This window comes from Nasonia vitripennis (assembly GCF_009193385.2).
Source record: "Nasonia vitripennis strain AsymCx chromosome 2 unlocalized genomic scaffold, Nvit_psr_1.1 chr2_random0009, whole genome shotgun sequence".
Taxonomy (NCBI): domain Eukaryota; kingdom Metazoa; phylum Arthropoda; class Insecta; order Hymenoptera; family Pteromalidae; genus Nasonia; species Nasonia vitripennis.
The window spans coordinates 1,655,470-1,672,449 of record NW_022279616.1 but is presented as its reverse complement, the minus strand read 5'-3'; the positions used below and the strand labels follow the sequence as shown (position 1 = coordinate 1,672,449).

The following is a 16,980-nucleotide window of genomic DNA, read 5'->3' as shown; positions in this document are numbered from 1 at the left end:
CGCGAAAAGAGGGGGAGGTGGCGCGCGGCCTTCGCCGTGTGCGAACGCTGGAGGTGGCGGATGACGCGAGAGCGGGGAGCCGTGAGTTACCTCGGATGAGTGCGTGAGTAGGAGGTGGCGGGTAACCTCGCGCGAGAGTGGGAGGTGTTCTTCACTGCGCGCGCATAAGATTCGCGAACCGGTGGGATTGACCTTCATCTCGGCCTATAAAATCGGCTGCAGACCGCCAGTGTGCACACTCGATTTTGTGTGTTCAGTGAATTCTCTTTTGTGCTATATAAAGTGTAAGTATTTAATTCTATATGTGCAGTTATAGTGATTATATATTCTTTTTAGAGATCAACAAAACCATATATGTATTAAATCAGGCTGGAAAAAATCCAATTTACCTTCCAACTAAGAAATTAAGAGACTTGGAAGTTAATAAATCGTATTTGATTACAGACGTGAAAAAAATTGCTACTAGGTTTGGAATGAAAATTGTATTACAGCTAGATTCTTTGTTTGATGTTTTCTTACCAACTAGAGTTAACGCTATACTCGTTGAAAAAGAAGAGGCGTACAATAATTTTAAAGAAGATACTAAAAAAAGAGAAGTTAGATTAAAATATCTAGGCAATTGTCTAATTGAATTTATTTGATAGACGTTTAAGAATAAAAAAAACAGCTTAGTGAATTTAAGACATTTTGTAAAAGAATACTAATAATTTTATAATTTTTATTTAAATATTAATCTTACCTGCAAATTTTATTTATTTAACCTATACTCCTCTTCATTCCAAATTCAGTTGATGAATTATTCGTTATATTATATAAAACAGTGTTATTTTATAATTAATATAAAGTGAATATAAAAAAAGTGATCGTGAAAGTGGGGAGCTTGCCTCGCAAAAAAATTCAATGATTAATATTTTAATAAACATCAAGTTTTGTAGTGAGACTCGAGTGATTAATATTTTAATAAACATCAAGTTTGTAGTGAGACTCGGAGTGATTAATATTTTAATAAACATCAAGTTTGTAGTGAGACTTGGCTATGCCTGCGAGTTACAGACGTCGGCATGGCAGGAATAATCGTTATAGATCATCGATTTTTTTTACCCAGGGGACGCGGGCTGCTGAAAATGCAGGGTGCCGCTGGACGCTAGATGACACAGGAAAGCGGGCCGATAAGGCAGAACTGCCATACCGACAGTTACCGGCGTCGGTATGGTACAAATGCCAGATCGGATGGTAAGTGGCGCAGAACCCGCATAGCCCCTACTACTAATTTTGATTTTAATTTCAAAGGTGGTGTGCCCCTTAATATTAGTAAAATGCGAGATCATTTTATTTGAATGTATGATACATTAAATTTATCATTTTTTCAAATATCAAAAGATTATAAAAATAAAATTTATTTCGAAACAATTGCTTAAATTTCAATTATAAGAAACGTTACTCACGCAATAAAATTTGCTGAATTTAAATTATATATTGATATAATTAATATTATATTATTAATTATAAACATCAATCATTAACTCTTTTACAAGCCAACACAAAGAAAAATTAAATGCTAAAAATCAATCAAAAAATAATATAGATAATAAAATAATAAGTTTAGCTGAAAAACAACTAATAATTGTAATAATCATTTTGAAAGAATCATACTGATGGATGTGGATAACTATGTATTATGTCCTAAGCTATTGAAAGCTGTCACCGGACAGTAGCTCTACGAGTTATCTTGCTTTCATAAGCACGGACGAGGACAAATCTTCAGAGCGCGAAGCTGAGCGCCGTTGGTGCTTGACTACCTTCGCGATCTGTTTAATAGAACGGCCTCCAGTAGCCGCCGGAAAATCTTTCGAAATTGCACTGTTTTCGTTAAACGCACTGATTTTAGTTAAACTCTTTAACGTTGATTCCGTAAACTTCCGAGAAATTTGTGGTAAGGACGTTACTCTAATTGTAATATCGTTATTGCGAATATGATGGGCTAATTGAGTCTCTAATTATGAGAGAGAAAGAGAGAAGTGCGCGATAGAGTTGTGCAGCCTATTTAATTAAAATCACTTACCTTTTCCTTTATCTCTGCTACGGGCCTGCTCTGCTTCCAACACGTCCTCTTAGTGGCTTTGGCTCAGCTTCCGAAGCGGATGGTTTCGATTGGAACGGGGCGTCGGGGGTCAGGAACTTTCAATTTAAATGTGCACTCTCGATGTAAAGTTAATACAGTTTATTAAATTTGCCACAAAATTTAAATAACGCTCGCTCGCAACTATCTAAAACTTTCGAATTATTTCAAATTATCGAAAATAAAGAACCACAACATAAATGTTCTAGTTGTATGATTTCAAGTACACCGAAATAATTCTAAATATCGATACACCGGACCGAACTCGGCAGAGCTTGCGCGTGGTGATGATTTTTCGAGCGGACTGAGAACGTGAGGACCTGTTGCTGGGCTCTTTTATGCCCTCGTAGTAGAGGCGATCTCCGATTTTTCGTCTCCTCGGCGGGGTGGGTGTTTGGCCAATTAGGAGGCCTAGATGCAGCTTCTTGCCTAATTTGGAGCTTTTTATGCATGTGACGTTGCAGAGAGGGCTAATCAGAAAACCAGAGTAAAAATCCTCTCCTCTAGTACATCGAGTCCCCTCGTGCTCTTCTCCTGTCAAACTCGCCTCTGATTTACCTTCTTTATCTGCAGGCTCATACAAGCTTCCTCTGTGCATTTAGAGCCGACTTGCGCGGTGTCCTCTTTGGCGGCTCCTCGAGCTTCCAGCGCGCGTGACTTATGTGTCACTTGCCGATAGCGTTGCACGTTTCGCGGCCTCGCTTCATTGCACGAACATCGCTTTCGGGTATGCGCGGTTCATGATGTACAGTAGGCCTCTTGTTTTTTCTCTCTACTTACGTCTGCTGTGTTCCCACCGTGGAGCCGAGATGTGTGCGTGCATATTGATGTGCTTCGCTTAGCTTTGTGCCTCCGCTGTAGGACTGCAATGTGTGCGTGCATATCGGTGTGCTTCGCTTGATCTCTCGCCGTGGAGTCGTAAGGTGTGCGTGCATATTGGTGTGCCTCGCTTAGCTTTGAGCCTCCGCTGTAGAACTGCAATGTATGTGTGCGTATCGGTGTGTCTCGCTTAGCTTCTTGCCGTAGTGTCGTACTGTGTGTGTACATATCGGTGTTCTATTTTATCCTTATTGTTTTACGCGAATCTACTATTATTGATTTTCTTAATTGATTTTACTTCGAGTTTAACTATTTTTTCCTGTTTACGTCGCCTTACGTTGTCGTTCCTTATTCTTATTAATTCAATTAATTATTGAATTTGTTAAATTTGCTATAACTTATTATACACTACATTCTAGTAGGAAAGGTATCGATTGATTTCCTTTATAATATTTAATCTTACTTGTTTTTAATATAATAATAATGTGAAAGAAAGTGAGCATTTCACATATGACATTGTATATTTATCAAATCAAAATAGCAAAAAAACTTCATCAAAACGAAAATTTGATTAAAATAGTATAATATTTTATAACACCTTGATAATAGATCAATAGATAATTGATTTGTTTTTTCATATAGCCCATACTTATTATTCAAATTCGACTGTCACATTAACATTGAAATGTATTCAACGGTATACTGTATTAAATATTTATTTGAATGTACATTTTTTAAAATTAATTATATTGGTGTAATTTTTAGTATTAGACACATTTAGAATTGTGCATAATTTTAAATATTTCGACACTAAAATATGTATACATGTATGTGAGTGTGCGTATATATATATATATATATTTATTTATTTATTTATTTATAAGAATGTTACGAGTGAAGAGTGCAATGAAAAAGTGACGGACCCCGAGCTTGCACTCTTCTACTCGCTATCTTATAGTAATTAGACACCCGATGAAGTGAAGTTATAGCCGGAGACTACCAGACACATTTTAATATAAATAGAAGAAGAGGATGACTTGAGATTTGTGAATAGTTTTATAAATGATTTCTGACATGATTTTTCACGTAAAAATTCACACTATGTAGTTACGTAATTCAATACGTAACAATTCAAGCAGTCTATCACGCAATTGACTGTGTGATAAATCTCGTGATTTTTCTCGTCAAGGTTGTTAAATAAAATTCAATCCCTTTGGTAGTATATTTAATACATCACATCGCATAAATTTAAATAATAAGTATTTTTAATGTTAATGTAAATGTTATAATGCAATTACTTTTGATTTTAAAATAAAATTATATTTAAATATTGATATATTATTTTATTATTGTTTTTGTTTCATATTTCTATTATCATTAATTTGTGGAATATATATCTATCTATCTATCTATATATATATATATATATATATATATATATATATTTAAAACTTGAATCAATGTTTAAATAGAACGAGCGAGCGTTAGCGAGCGAGTTTTTAGCTAGTTACTATAAAAGATAGTAAAAATTACTAGCATCCGAGTCTGTTACCAAATTATTATCCGAGATAGTAATTTTTACTGTCAAATTTTTCTCTGCGTAAAATAATGCAAAACAATTATAGTTTAAAAATCTAGATACTATTTTGAGAATTAAAGATATATTTATCCCCTCAATAAGTTCAAGAATAAAATTTTTCAATATTTTGAAAGTATTAAATTAATCTGTAATTAAAAATTTTAATCCTACATAATGTATTTATGAAATATACATATTTAAAATGTATACATACATATACGATCATCATCAAAATACAACTGAGCGAGCGTCAGCGAGCGAGGCATCTACTGCTAGTTTACATAATTATTGAAGATCATTAGAAATATGCACTACTTCAATTTTGAGTCATTTCATGACGTAGATCCGTAGAAAAACACCAAAAACTGAAAAACGTCGTTTTTTATGAAACGCGATAACTGGAGTAAAAATACAATAATCAAATTCAAATTTTAGATTTAGTTAGCATTATACCGCACCATAATCTCTTTCTTTGTGCTGTTTACAAAGCTAGTTAATTTCGAAGATATTAAAGTTCAAAAATTTGGTTTTTCACCCTGTATACTCTGTTTAGCTGAAAACTGCATGATTTCTATCTTAGCTTCAATAATAGTACATGATGTAACAAGGGAGTAAAGTCGATGATTATTTCCGCGGGTGAAAGTTTACTGCCCGAGCGAAGTGAGTTAGCACGTGTTAATAGTATATTGTACAACCAGGGGGGGGGGGGTGGAGATTGGCTTTTTCTAGCGAGGGTGATGTTTGAAGGGCGCATTAGGCAAATAACTATTTGTGCAACTAATAACTATCATACGTATGTATCCATGCATATTTCAAGATGTAATCTGCAGATTTGGTCCAGATGTAAGGGATGCTGCAAATAATTTTTTGTGTTAATATGCTGTTTTTTTCTAAAGCCGTCTATTTGTGAATATGAGAAGACGAATGCTATATGTATTCATGTATATCACAAGATTTAATCTGCAGATTTGGTCCAGATGAAAGGGATGCTGCGAATAACTATTTGTACAGAGACAAATGATAGAAATATACATTCCTATTATAAAACATTTTCAAAAAACATATCAAAAGATGTAATATGCAGTTTTGGTCGACATAAAAAGGATGCTGCAAAAAACTATTTGTACAGATATGTTTTTTCTTTAAAGCTATGTATTTGTGAATATAAAATAACAAATGCTTATTTATTCATGCGTATCACAAAGCTTTATCGTGTATGGTATCCAGGTGCATGAGGTCGCCGATGACAGGGTCTTGTTGTGATACGCTCCATAGCTTTTGATGTCTAAAATCAGTTTTTACACTTAGACAATGAAAGCTATGGAACGCACTACCTCGATCGCGTCATTCTCAACCGCTTGTACCTGGACAGTAAATATAACTGATTTGAACATTTTTGCACCAAGAAGTACGGTGCGCACTACCTGACTTCGTCATCGGTCACCCTAGACCGCATTTATGACCGATATTGACACGTTAATACAAAAATCTACAGTGTGCAATATATTTCGACAGTCTCGTCATCGAAGACTCTTGGCACCTAGACACCGAGCGCGACTGGCTACCGTGAAACGATATTTGCGTGTATGCACAAAAAGTCACGAAATCCACTTCCTGGGCCCCGTCATCAGTGACCCCGAATTTACAGAAAGTTTGTGCAGTGACAGTGCGGCAGCTGTAACTCAAAAAACACACTGACAAGCCAAAAACTCACGACCAGTAACGATAAGCATTTTTTTCTGTATCATGAACAATCCGAACACCAATATAGAAGTAAATAGTGTCACAGGCACCGCGGCTTCGTCTGCTTCTCAAACTCGCCTTCGTGGCGCCACTGCGCCACTTGACTTTTCATTTTTTTTTTGCATTCGAAATACAAAGTACCTCGTGCCGAATTTGGGAAGCTTTAGCTCCCCTAATAGACCACCACTCTAATGGTGGACCACTCTAATAGACCACCACTCCTTAAGAGACTAATTAAAAGAAAATTTAGTAAAAAACGAAAATTTTTTAATTTTGATCCAAAGATATTCACAATCCACTTTATATGCTTTGATGGGTAAATAGTAAATATATTATTGTTAAAAAGCGGATGCCAGCGTCTCATCGCTGTAAGAAAACAGAGTTATGCAGCACCCAAGATCACTTCGCTAATGTTTCAATGCAATTACGTAGCCAAAGGATGGCAAAGAAGGTCTATCAAGGAGGCAGTCTTTCAGATAACGATGCGAGCTGCATGTCTCTGCAGTTAAGAGCAAAGAAAGGTGTCTCAGAAAAACAACTAGGCCATACAAGCAGTTTACGTCGCATTTTGACTTATTTTGACGTTAAGTACGCAATCAAACTTGAGACGATTGTTCGATTCTAAGAGAGAGTTGTAATAACGCAAAAAATGATTAGAAATGCGAAATAAAATTCGGGGCCTCTTGCGCAAGTATGCGATCTGACAGGACAGCCAATAGCTTTCGGAAACATGTGCGTACGCGTTAGCTCTTGTGTGTAAAATCAGCAAAAGCCAGCAATGACTGAAATCGTTATTGTGTGACCAACCCGGTTAAATTTTCGAAGCTATTCATTGCGTTTATATAATTTCTTTATCTGGGACTTGAGGAAATATGTTTCTGCATTTTGGAGTAACAGACCATGGCACCGCAGACAAATATTTTAGTAGATTTCTATTATTATCTAAATTTAGTAAAGGAATTGCTTTGAAAGTATTAAAACCCTACTCTAGCAGCTACAAATGTCATATGGCAACTTTAAACTCGAAATCAAACGTCAGTACTTTGATCTAGGAATATTTTCTATTTTGGCCACTAAAGTGAGTTGTTATCTGAGTCTGTGTTAATGCAAGGTTTTTTAGTATCCAAATAATATTAAAAAAACTGAAAAAACTTTTTGTAGTCAGTATGTTCCTCGAAATAACAAGGTTTTCCTTTTGGTTCTGGTTATTCCCAGTTCTCGTGGGTTTTGCACAAATCAGCAATTTATCATTAAAATCACTTAAATACACACAAAACTATAAATTAAAAAAAAAACAACTATAAATAAAAGCTTAAGTAGTTTAGATCTAACACAAAGATTCAAACTACCAATTATGATGTATGTAATATTGTGACACAAGTCAAACCAGCTTTGCTTTATTTGTAAAAAACATTAATAGTATGTAACGGGGCGATTTAGCAGATTCTCGTGCGGCCGCGTAGATGCCGCACGGGAATCTGCTGAATCGCTCCGTTACAACTGGTGCCCCACGTTGGGCGCCATGTAACGGGGTTTCCGGGAAATAATTCGCACAAAAGTAAAGCTACGAGGAGGATTCGACCCCACGTCCCCGAGATCTCAAGGTGCGTGCTCTAACCACTGAGCCAACGACGCACTACCCTGCACTCGCGCCGACTAGCTAAAATGTTTCAAAGGTTCTAACTTTGCCTGTTGAGAGTGCTATTTACATAATATTGCGAATACAATATACTATTTTAATTATTTCTTATGGTTGTATACTATGACAAAAATATAAATTGTTCTTATAAATGTACAAAAAACATTTTTTTATAGCTGTTTTACCATGGATGGTTAAACAAAATTTTGGTTATATTGTGTATACCAGTAGTATCCAAGGCAAGGTAGCTATTCCGTTTCGATCAGCATATGCAGCTTCAAAACATGCTTTACAAGCTTGGTGTGATTCAGCAAGAGCTGAACTTTCTACGAAAAATATTAAAATGACTATTGTGAACCCTGGTTACATTCATACAGCTTTATCGCTGAATGCATTAACAAGTAATGGACAACAATATGGAAGTTAGTATTGTGTATTCAATTTTTTTTTATTAATTGATAAGTGTTTTCATTTATTAATCATTTTTAGTAATGGATAAAACAACAAAAAATGGTTACTCGCCTAAGTACATAGCAATTAAAGTATTAAAAGCCATGCTAAGAGAAGATAAAGAAATCACAATAGCTACTTTTACACAAAAAATTGCTATTTTATTACGAGTTTTGCTTCCTTCAGTTTATTTTTGGATCATGCAACTAAGAGTAAAAAACTTTTTAAAAAATAAATAATTTTAATGCTTATATATTACGAATTATGTAAATAAAAAATTCAAACAATTTATAGGGCATATACAATTAAAAGAAGTTTATGCATGATCATATGTTTTTACTCTTTTTTATTGTTTTATAAAATTTCATTATATTTATAGAAGCCAAAAATATTTCTGCAAGGGAAAAAATGAGGTAAAAATTTGAAGTATTAATTAGTAATAGTAATTTTTAGAGTTTGTGTAAAAACATGTGGAAGTGTATTTGATACATCTTTAGTCGAAAAATGGTGTTTTTGGAAAATGTCCGTACAGATGGATGTGTGTGTGTGTGCGTTCGTTCGTGTACGCCTGCATCTCAGCTTCTACTCAGTGGATTTTAACCTACCAAGTCTCATTTTCTTTGTTTTGACTAGTAGATAGTAGAAAAAAGTCTGTTTTTACTTTTTGTGGACACATTTTTTTAAAGCGATTTTTTAGTTGTGAGTTTTTAGTTTTTTCTAATAAAGTTATTGGAAATGTTGAGAAAAGTAAATTTCTTAATATATACCTGAAAGAGAATAAAATTACCTATCTTTTTACGGCGAAAAATTTATATTTTCGTTCCTCGTTTTTTTATTATACACCATAAACCGCAATTTTTTGAAATTGTATTAACTCGATAACTAAAAGTTGAATCTTTCTAAAAAAAAAATGACCTTTGAAAGTTATTAGGACTATACTCCACTTTAATTTTGAGCCATTTCATGGGGCAGATCCTGAGAAAACCACCAAAAACTGAAAAAAGTCGTTTTTCTATGTGTCGCGATAACTGGAGTAAAAAGGCAATAATCAAGTTATTTTTTTTCTCACCCTTTATACTTTGCATAATTGAAAACTGCACTGTTTGTTGATTATGTATATATAATTGATTCGGAATAATTTTATCTATCAAACGAAGAATTACAAAAACTTTATAGAATTATATATGAAGTAAAACAATTCAGATATTAAAGCGGTACATAATGTTAAAGGAAGCTACGTGCCAAAGAATTGGCAGCGGTTTTTTCCGATACAATAAAATTTGACAATTTGTATGACAATATTATAAAATTATCTTAAAGTTTATAACATTTTATGTCTGATAGATTTCGAACAATGTTCATTTTTTAACATATTTGATTACATTTTATACATTGTATGCTCCCATATAGCACAATCTGAATGATAGCTGCCGAAACGGGCGCACAGTGTACCCAAATAGCTATTTTAGTTTTAAAGTAAAATTGCGCAGCATAGAACCGATCGACATTGAAGCAATTTTTTGAGCTTACAGCTTAAGTTATGCACAATATGTAATTTTTCTCCCACACCTGCACTAAAAGTACAATTTTCCTCTCAGGTACCTGGAGAGAAGTTTGAATTTTCGGTGTTGGTGTAAAGAATAATAGTATACGCACCAAGGGAGGAAAATTCGAAAGCCCATATCTCGTGTTTGTCACTATCGCCTTCGGCTCGGGTGGTAATTTAAAATGGTCAATAGATCACATCAAACATACATATATGTGTGTGTGTATATGATTAAGTACAGATGTGTGTGTATGTTTTTTTTATGTGGCGTAGGCAGATCAAGCTCTGCACAAGTAGCCCTCCCACACCGGATCCCCACAAGTACTATTGTTGAACAATACATCCATGGTGCCACACTCAAGCTCTTCTCATTCCATTTCGTATTGGGAAAAGTCTCAGAAGACATGCTTCTCATCTCGTTTACTTTCAAACATACTGAGCAATTTGGATTATCCTCTATCTAGAAGCGGTGTAGGTAGGCTCGAAAGCACCCATGTCTGCTTAAAAACTGCGTAAGGTAGTAATTCACTTGTCTGTGTCGTCTATTGGTCCAGCCAGCAATAAGTGGTTTGAGGTGGTGCGTCCATCGCCTCTTTCCACTAGAGTCCCATCATCTTTGCCACTCAGCTAGGGTTTGTTCCTTCCCAGATTTTCAAACTACCTATTGTCAGCAGTATTGTCAGCACGCCAGGTTTCTTCGTATATATTCTTTCGTTCTGTTGCTAGAAGGTCAATAGGCGGCAAAATTAAGATAACGCACACTGCATCTTCTGATACTGTTAGAAAGGCAGATGCAACCCGCAATGCACTTCTCCTATAAACTGTTGACAGCTTTCGTGCATAGGAGTTCACCAAAATAGTGTCCGTCCATATTGGGGCACCGTATAACACAATTGATGTAGTTACATTGGCTAGGAGTAATCTTCGACTCTGCGTTGGTCCACCCACATTTGACATTAGTCGCGATAGTGCAGCACCGACTTTTGTTGCCTTATTGCTCACCCTCTTGAGATGCTGCTTATAAACGTTAGTCTGGCGTCCACGGTGATTTCCAGGTACTTAATGGTCGGCTGAGAGTGTTTTTCGTGTCCGTCCACTGTCAGTGTTATTGTCTCTATTTTCTTCCTATTAGATATAAGGATAGCCTCCGTTTTATGGCTAGCAAGCTCAAGTCCAGTCTGCTTTAGCCAATCGTGGGTTATACCTACTGCCTCGTTAGCAATTTCCATCACCTCTTCCTTTTGATTTGCTACTATCGCTACTGTAATGTCATTTGCGAATCCTATAACCGCTGCCCCTTCGGGTAGCTCTAGCCCAAGTACTCCATCGTACTTTATAGGTATTTGTGCTTTTCTCTGTGTTATACAAAAGGGTTCTGTCTTTCAGGTAGTCAGACTATTTCAGGTATCCTTCTTATATATGCGGGCACCTCTTTTTTCCGTAGTGCCTCGTGAATCTTGCCCTGGCTGGCCGAATAAAACGCATTTTTAACATCCAGTGTAATAATAGCACAGTATTTCTTAGCTCCTACTTTCCATCTCTTCCCTTCTATTGTAGTTCTAACGGTGTCGACTCATCTTACGGCGTCTATTGGAGCGTTTTTTCCTAAAGCTGTATTAATATTCTGCTAGCCCGCCTGGTTTTTTAATGACTTGGGCCATTCTAACGCTGATTGTGCGCTCTAAAATCTTGCGCAGGGTGTCCAGCATGCCGAGTGGTCTGTATGAGGCAGCTTCTCCAGGTAGCTTATCTCCTTTTGGTAGTAGTACCAGGCGTTGCTTCTTCGAGTTCTTAGGAAACGTTCCTTCTTCGAGACATGAATTGTACAGTTTAACAAAGATATTGGGGCGTCCCTGTATAGCTTGTTTCAATGCAATATTGGGTATGACAGCCTGGAGCCTCGTTGTTCCCAATTCTTTTGCATGCAGCCAGTTATTCCTCTGTGGTGATTTCTTCATTTGCCTCCGCTCCACGGATATCTGTTAGTTCCTGTTGAAAGGGAAACAGCGTGGTCACAGTACGGTCCAGCAATTCCAAGCTTTTAGAAGGAGGAATATAACCTCCCTTTATCTTCTTCGTTACTACTTGGCAAGATTGCCCCCAGGGATCTAGCTCATTCTTGTCCAGTAACTCTTTAAGGCACCGTCGATTATTTTCTCAGATTTTTTGAGTATGTGTTTAGCAACCTTCATTTATTTGGTTCAGGCGTCTACTACTTCACTACCTGAACCAGTCTTGTAGTATTTCTTGTGGGCCCGCTGTAACCGTCTACTGGTTCGATGACACTTGCTGCGGGCAGCATCAATTTCTTCATCCCACCAGTATACTCGCGGTCATCTAGTATTGGGAGCCCTCCTCGGCATCGTTGCGTTGCAGGCTCAGGTAATATTTTCTATTACCTGCTCGACCTTATCGTCCGCAGATCCAAACAGCTGTATTTCTCCTAGAGCCATTATTATCACTTGGTGGTCACTGTTTGTGTAATGATCGCTCGCCGTCCACGATCTAACTAAGCCAATCAGGCAGCTCCTAACAAACGTGAAATCTATGATGGACCCTGCGTCTCCTTTTTGAAATTTGTAAGAACATCCCTGGTAAACTAAGAACAAGTCAAGGAGGGCGAATGCTTCCAATACTGCTCGTTCTCTTTCCTTCGTCTTTTGGCTGCCCCACTCTACTGCCCAGGCGTTGAAATCGCCTGCTATCAGTACTGGTTTTCTTCCCACAGCATTCTGTACTAGCCGGTGCAACAGTTGTCTAAATTGTTCGATCGACGCGTTAGGAGAAGTATTGCAGCTATAAATATATGCGCGTGCGACCTTAGCACGCACGAATCCTTCATAACGTCTTGTCATTTTTTCCTGGAAAGCGGCGTCTCCGCATGCCCATATCGCCGCTTTACCAGTACTGTCCATATCCCACGATGGTTCTTTCAGGTCTCTGTATTGTTCACAGACAATGGCTATGTCAATCTCTGTCTCACGGACATACTGGCTTAGTAGGTCCTGTGCAGTCGCGCAGTGATTTATATTTAACTGCACGATTTTTAATTTCGTTGTCTGTCAGTGGCTTCTACTGCAGCTCGGTAAACTGGGCATGCATAGCTACCAGTTGCGTAGTCACTCTTCCCACCTGTGCCTCTTTTGCAGAGTACACAGTTGAATTTGTTCTTACACTCCTTCGCTTTGTGCCGAACTTCTCCACATTCAAAGCAAAGCTTACTTCTATCTTCAGTTACTGTGCAGTTTCTGTCGATATGGCCAAAACCTAGGCATTTATAACACCTAAGAAGCTTGTTTTTGCGGTTAGCCACCCGCATCCTACAGTTGACACATCCTATTCTGGTCTTCTGTAGCTTAGTGATCTTAGCCGCTATCAGAGCTGGTACCTGCATCTCTGCAATCTGCGTGTCACCGTACGTCTTTCGCAGAGATTTTATCGTAGAATCCTTTATAATGTTCTCTTCGCCAATTTCCTTCTAAAGTGCTTCTAGTGCCTCCTCTTATGAGGTAAGCATGTCCAGATCTCCTAATTTAATGGTCTCTTTTAGCTGCAGTGCTGTTATTGTAGCGCCTTCTACCAGTACTGCTTTAACCGCTTCTTAAAAGTCTGAGGTTTTGACTTCTCTTGTTTGTTTAAGTTCTATCAGAAGATCTACTGCAACTGTTCTTCGTATTTTATTTACTCTATTTCTCAAGTTCTTCTCGCTCCTGATGATATCGTGAGCACTCGCAAAAGTCGTGCTCAACATCCTCTGTTGCATCCAAACATATTGGGCAGTTCGGACGGTCGTCTTGTTTAAACCGATGCAGATATGCCCGGAAACATCCCTGCCCAGTCAAAAACTGCGTAAGATAGTAGTTAACTGTCTTATTTCTTCTTTCAATCCAGTTTTCTATCCTTGGTATAAGGCGATGAGTCCATAGCCCCTTGCCACTAGCGTCCTATATTGTTTGCCATTCAGCCATCGTCTTCTTTCTTGCGGCATCCCAGATCTTCTTCTGGCTTTTGTCATTCGATCGTCTCCTACCTTCGAATACGTTCTTTCTTTCCAACGCAAGAAGGTCAATGAATGGCATGCCTGCTATAATACAGGCAGCATAGTCCGATATCGTACGGTAAGCGGACACCACTCTTAGTGCACTTCGCTTATACACGGTAGTCAACTTTCGTGCAAACGATTTCACTCGAATCGCATATGCCCATATTGGGGCTCCGTATAGCATAGTGGATGTGGTTACACTGGCTAAGTGTAACCTTCGCTTCTGAATTGGCCCTCCTACATTTGGCATCAATCGTGATAGAGCAGCGCTTACTTCTACTGCTTTATCACTTACTACTTCCAGATGCTGTTTTAAACTTAGTCTTGCATCGATGGCGATGCCCAAGTATTTGATGGTTGGTTGAGAAACGATTTTATGTCCATACACCGTCAGTGTGATTTCCTCCATTTTCTTCCTACTAGAAATAAGGATAACTTCCGTTTTCTGACTGGCTAATTCCAAACCCGTTTATGTTAGCCATTCGTGTATCATACAAGTTGATCTTAGCTATGTTTTTCACCTCTTCTTTATGTTTACTGCTACTACTGCTATGTTGACAGCGAATCCCACGACTGATGCTCCTTTAGGTAATTGTAGCTTTAGTACCCCGTCGTACATGATGCTCCAGGTCGGTGGACCAAGTACTGACCCTTGGGGGACGCCTCCTGTAACTTTATACGTCTTAGTACCATCCTCAGTGTCATATAATAAGATTCTGTCCTTCAAGTAGTCGGACATCATCCTTCTTATATATAAGGGCACATCCTGCTTCCGGAGTGCCTCGTGTATTTTACTCCATCTGGCCGAAATGAATGCATTTTTGACATCCAATGTAACTATGGCGCAGTACTTCTTTTCTGAACTGCTTAATTGAAATTTTAGGTGAAGCGTAGCAGCTGTAAAAAGTGACTCCTGCTACCTTAGCCCGGTCCTGATTCTGCAATTAACCTAACCTACTTAAAGCTTTCCCCATAAGATCGCCTTTTGGGAAATCTAGGCAGGCAGCTGTACGACGGCGTTCTGCGTATCTTCATAGGTTTTTCAGAGGGTCTTTACGGACGTCTCTTCTACTACTTTCTTCGTTTTCACTTCCTTGGTGCGTCGTAGCTCCAACAGATGATCTCCTGCCACTGTTTTGGCTATCTATCTACTCTACACTATATTAAAATTTTATATTTGGTCTATTTTGTAAAAACCCTCTGAAACTCGTAAAAACAAACAAATTAAATCTATTTTACGGTAGAAATGTTCTTTTAGCGTAAATCATTTAGGTTACCGAAACAAAATGTCAAATGTATCAAATTTAAATTAGTTTTTAGCAATAAAAGAACTTACAAAATGTCCGTCTGTTCGTCCGTCCGTCCGTCCGGAATTTTTTTTTTGTATTTATTTCACAAAACGATGTATTTTATAAATAAACTATTTAATGGTATCGACAGGTACATATGATACAAATATACATTCCCACTAAAAAATATTCTCAAGATTTGGTCCAGGTAGATTGGAAGCTGTAACGGGGTGTAAATTCGATCAACGAATAACACGCTTAAGATTGGCATACCCGGACTCCGCGTCGCACTCACACACAAGATATAATATGATCCGCTGGACACAGTACAGCACACGAGATCACGAGCGAAGTCGCGTATTTACTTTTCGAAGGCCGAGAGCTATCTGAGCGCGCACCTGAAGAATTAGCCTACGCGCTCGCTCTCTCGCTATTACTCCCGAATTCGCACGTGTTTTTCCTTGCGGTCGCGAGTCTACCCTGTTTCGTCGCGGCGCAGCGGTACTCATACCGCTACGAGTTAGCCACGGTGCTCAACTCGTTACATACTATCAAAAATTCGTATTACATTGTCTCTGTACTACAAACAAATCCAGTGTCTGTTTGTACTTGAACCAGAAAAAAGTATTTGAATATGTTCTTTATGTCTATTAATAGGTTGAATATTAGACAATCTCTGAAAATTAACCGCAGATTGTTTATCAAAAATCGAGTAAAATTTTGAAATGTTGTTGAATTCAAGTATATGGTTATTATTTGATTGACTTTTAGAATTAGAATAATTTCAATTTCCTTTTAAAATACATCTATAGCATCATAATTGCATCATAAATTCTCGTACAACAGTAAATAATCTATTTTTCATTTTCATTTTTATCGTGTATTTCTGCACTAATTAATTGGTTTAAGTTATTTACAGCATAAATTTTTGTTTTACCTCTTTTTTTAAACAAATCTCACATCGACAGTGACGAATTGACGTAGAAAACTATAAAATTTTAATACATAACAAAATCACGTCAATGTTCTTGCCACTGATAAATAACTATATGCATAGATAACTTTATTGATACTATGACAATTTCACGTTGCTGACTAGATAATAATAAGACTTCATATTTTTCTATTTGTTCACTAAAATTTTAGCTTCATTTTCACGATAATCAGTAATTGAATAATCAATTTCACTTAGCGGCAAACATTTAGAAAAAATTGAAATTATGAAATCAAACAATTTCTAAAACGAAAATGTTGAATTGAAGTATTAGGACATGTAAAATAACAAGAGTTTAGAGTATTTTTGTAAGTTCAAAATTTATTTTTTAACTGTCATAGTTTTTTAATATTTTCAGTTTCAAAATTTTACCTTGCAATATAAATCAATGCGTAATTTTCGTATTGGATGTTCTAAATCTTTATTGTTTAAAATTTTTACTTTTACCTCTATAAGGAATTGACAATAGAAAAAGAGATTTCAACAAGAATTGAATTTCTATTTATATACATATATATATATATATATACATAATATTAATTTGCTTAAGTTTCTATAGAACTTGTCATTTCAAGTTCAATTTATTCAAATTCCTGCGATTAGAATTAAAATTTTTTTAACTGTCACATTATCCTGACATCCAATAATATTCCTATCGTTTTATTTTCTTTCTTCAGTGCACCAATATTGCAATATTTTAATGTAAAGATGAAATATGCACTTTCCGGATTTTTCAGGGAATTTTGGTCTTCCTGGAATT

General features: G+C 36.9%; 1 protein-coding gene across 4 annotated transcripts in view; it reads left to right on the top strand.

The window, feature by feature from the left end:
• The window catches only part of LOC100114305 (dehydrogenase/reductase SDR family protein 7-like), an 89,476-nt gene extending 80,796 nt beyond the window's left edge, over nt 1-8,680 (top strand). For all 4 annotated transcript variants that reach the window (XM_001599314.6, XM_016987422.3, XM_016987424.3 and 1 more), the window contains exons 5-6: nt 8,076-8,321; nt 8,389-8,680. In XM_001599314.6, coding sequence (XP_001599364.2) covers nt 8,076-8,321; nt 8,389-8,588 — 446 coding nt within the window. In that variant the 3' untranslated portion in view covers nt 8,589-8,680. The remainder of the gene's footprint in view (nt 1-8,075; nt 8,322-8,388) is intronic.
• The last annotated feature ends 8,300 nt before the right edge of the window (nt 8,681-16,980 follow it).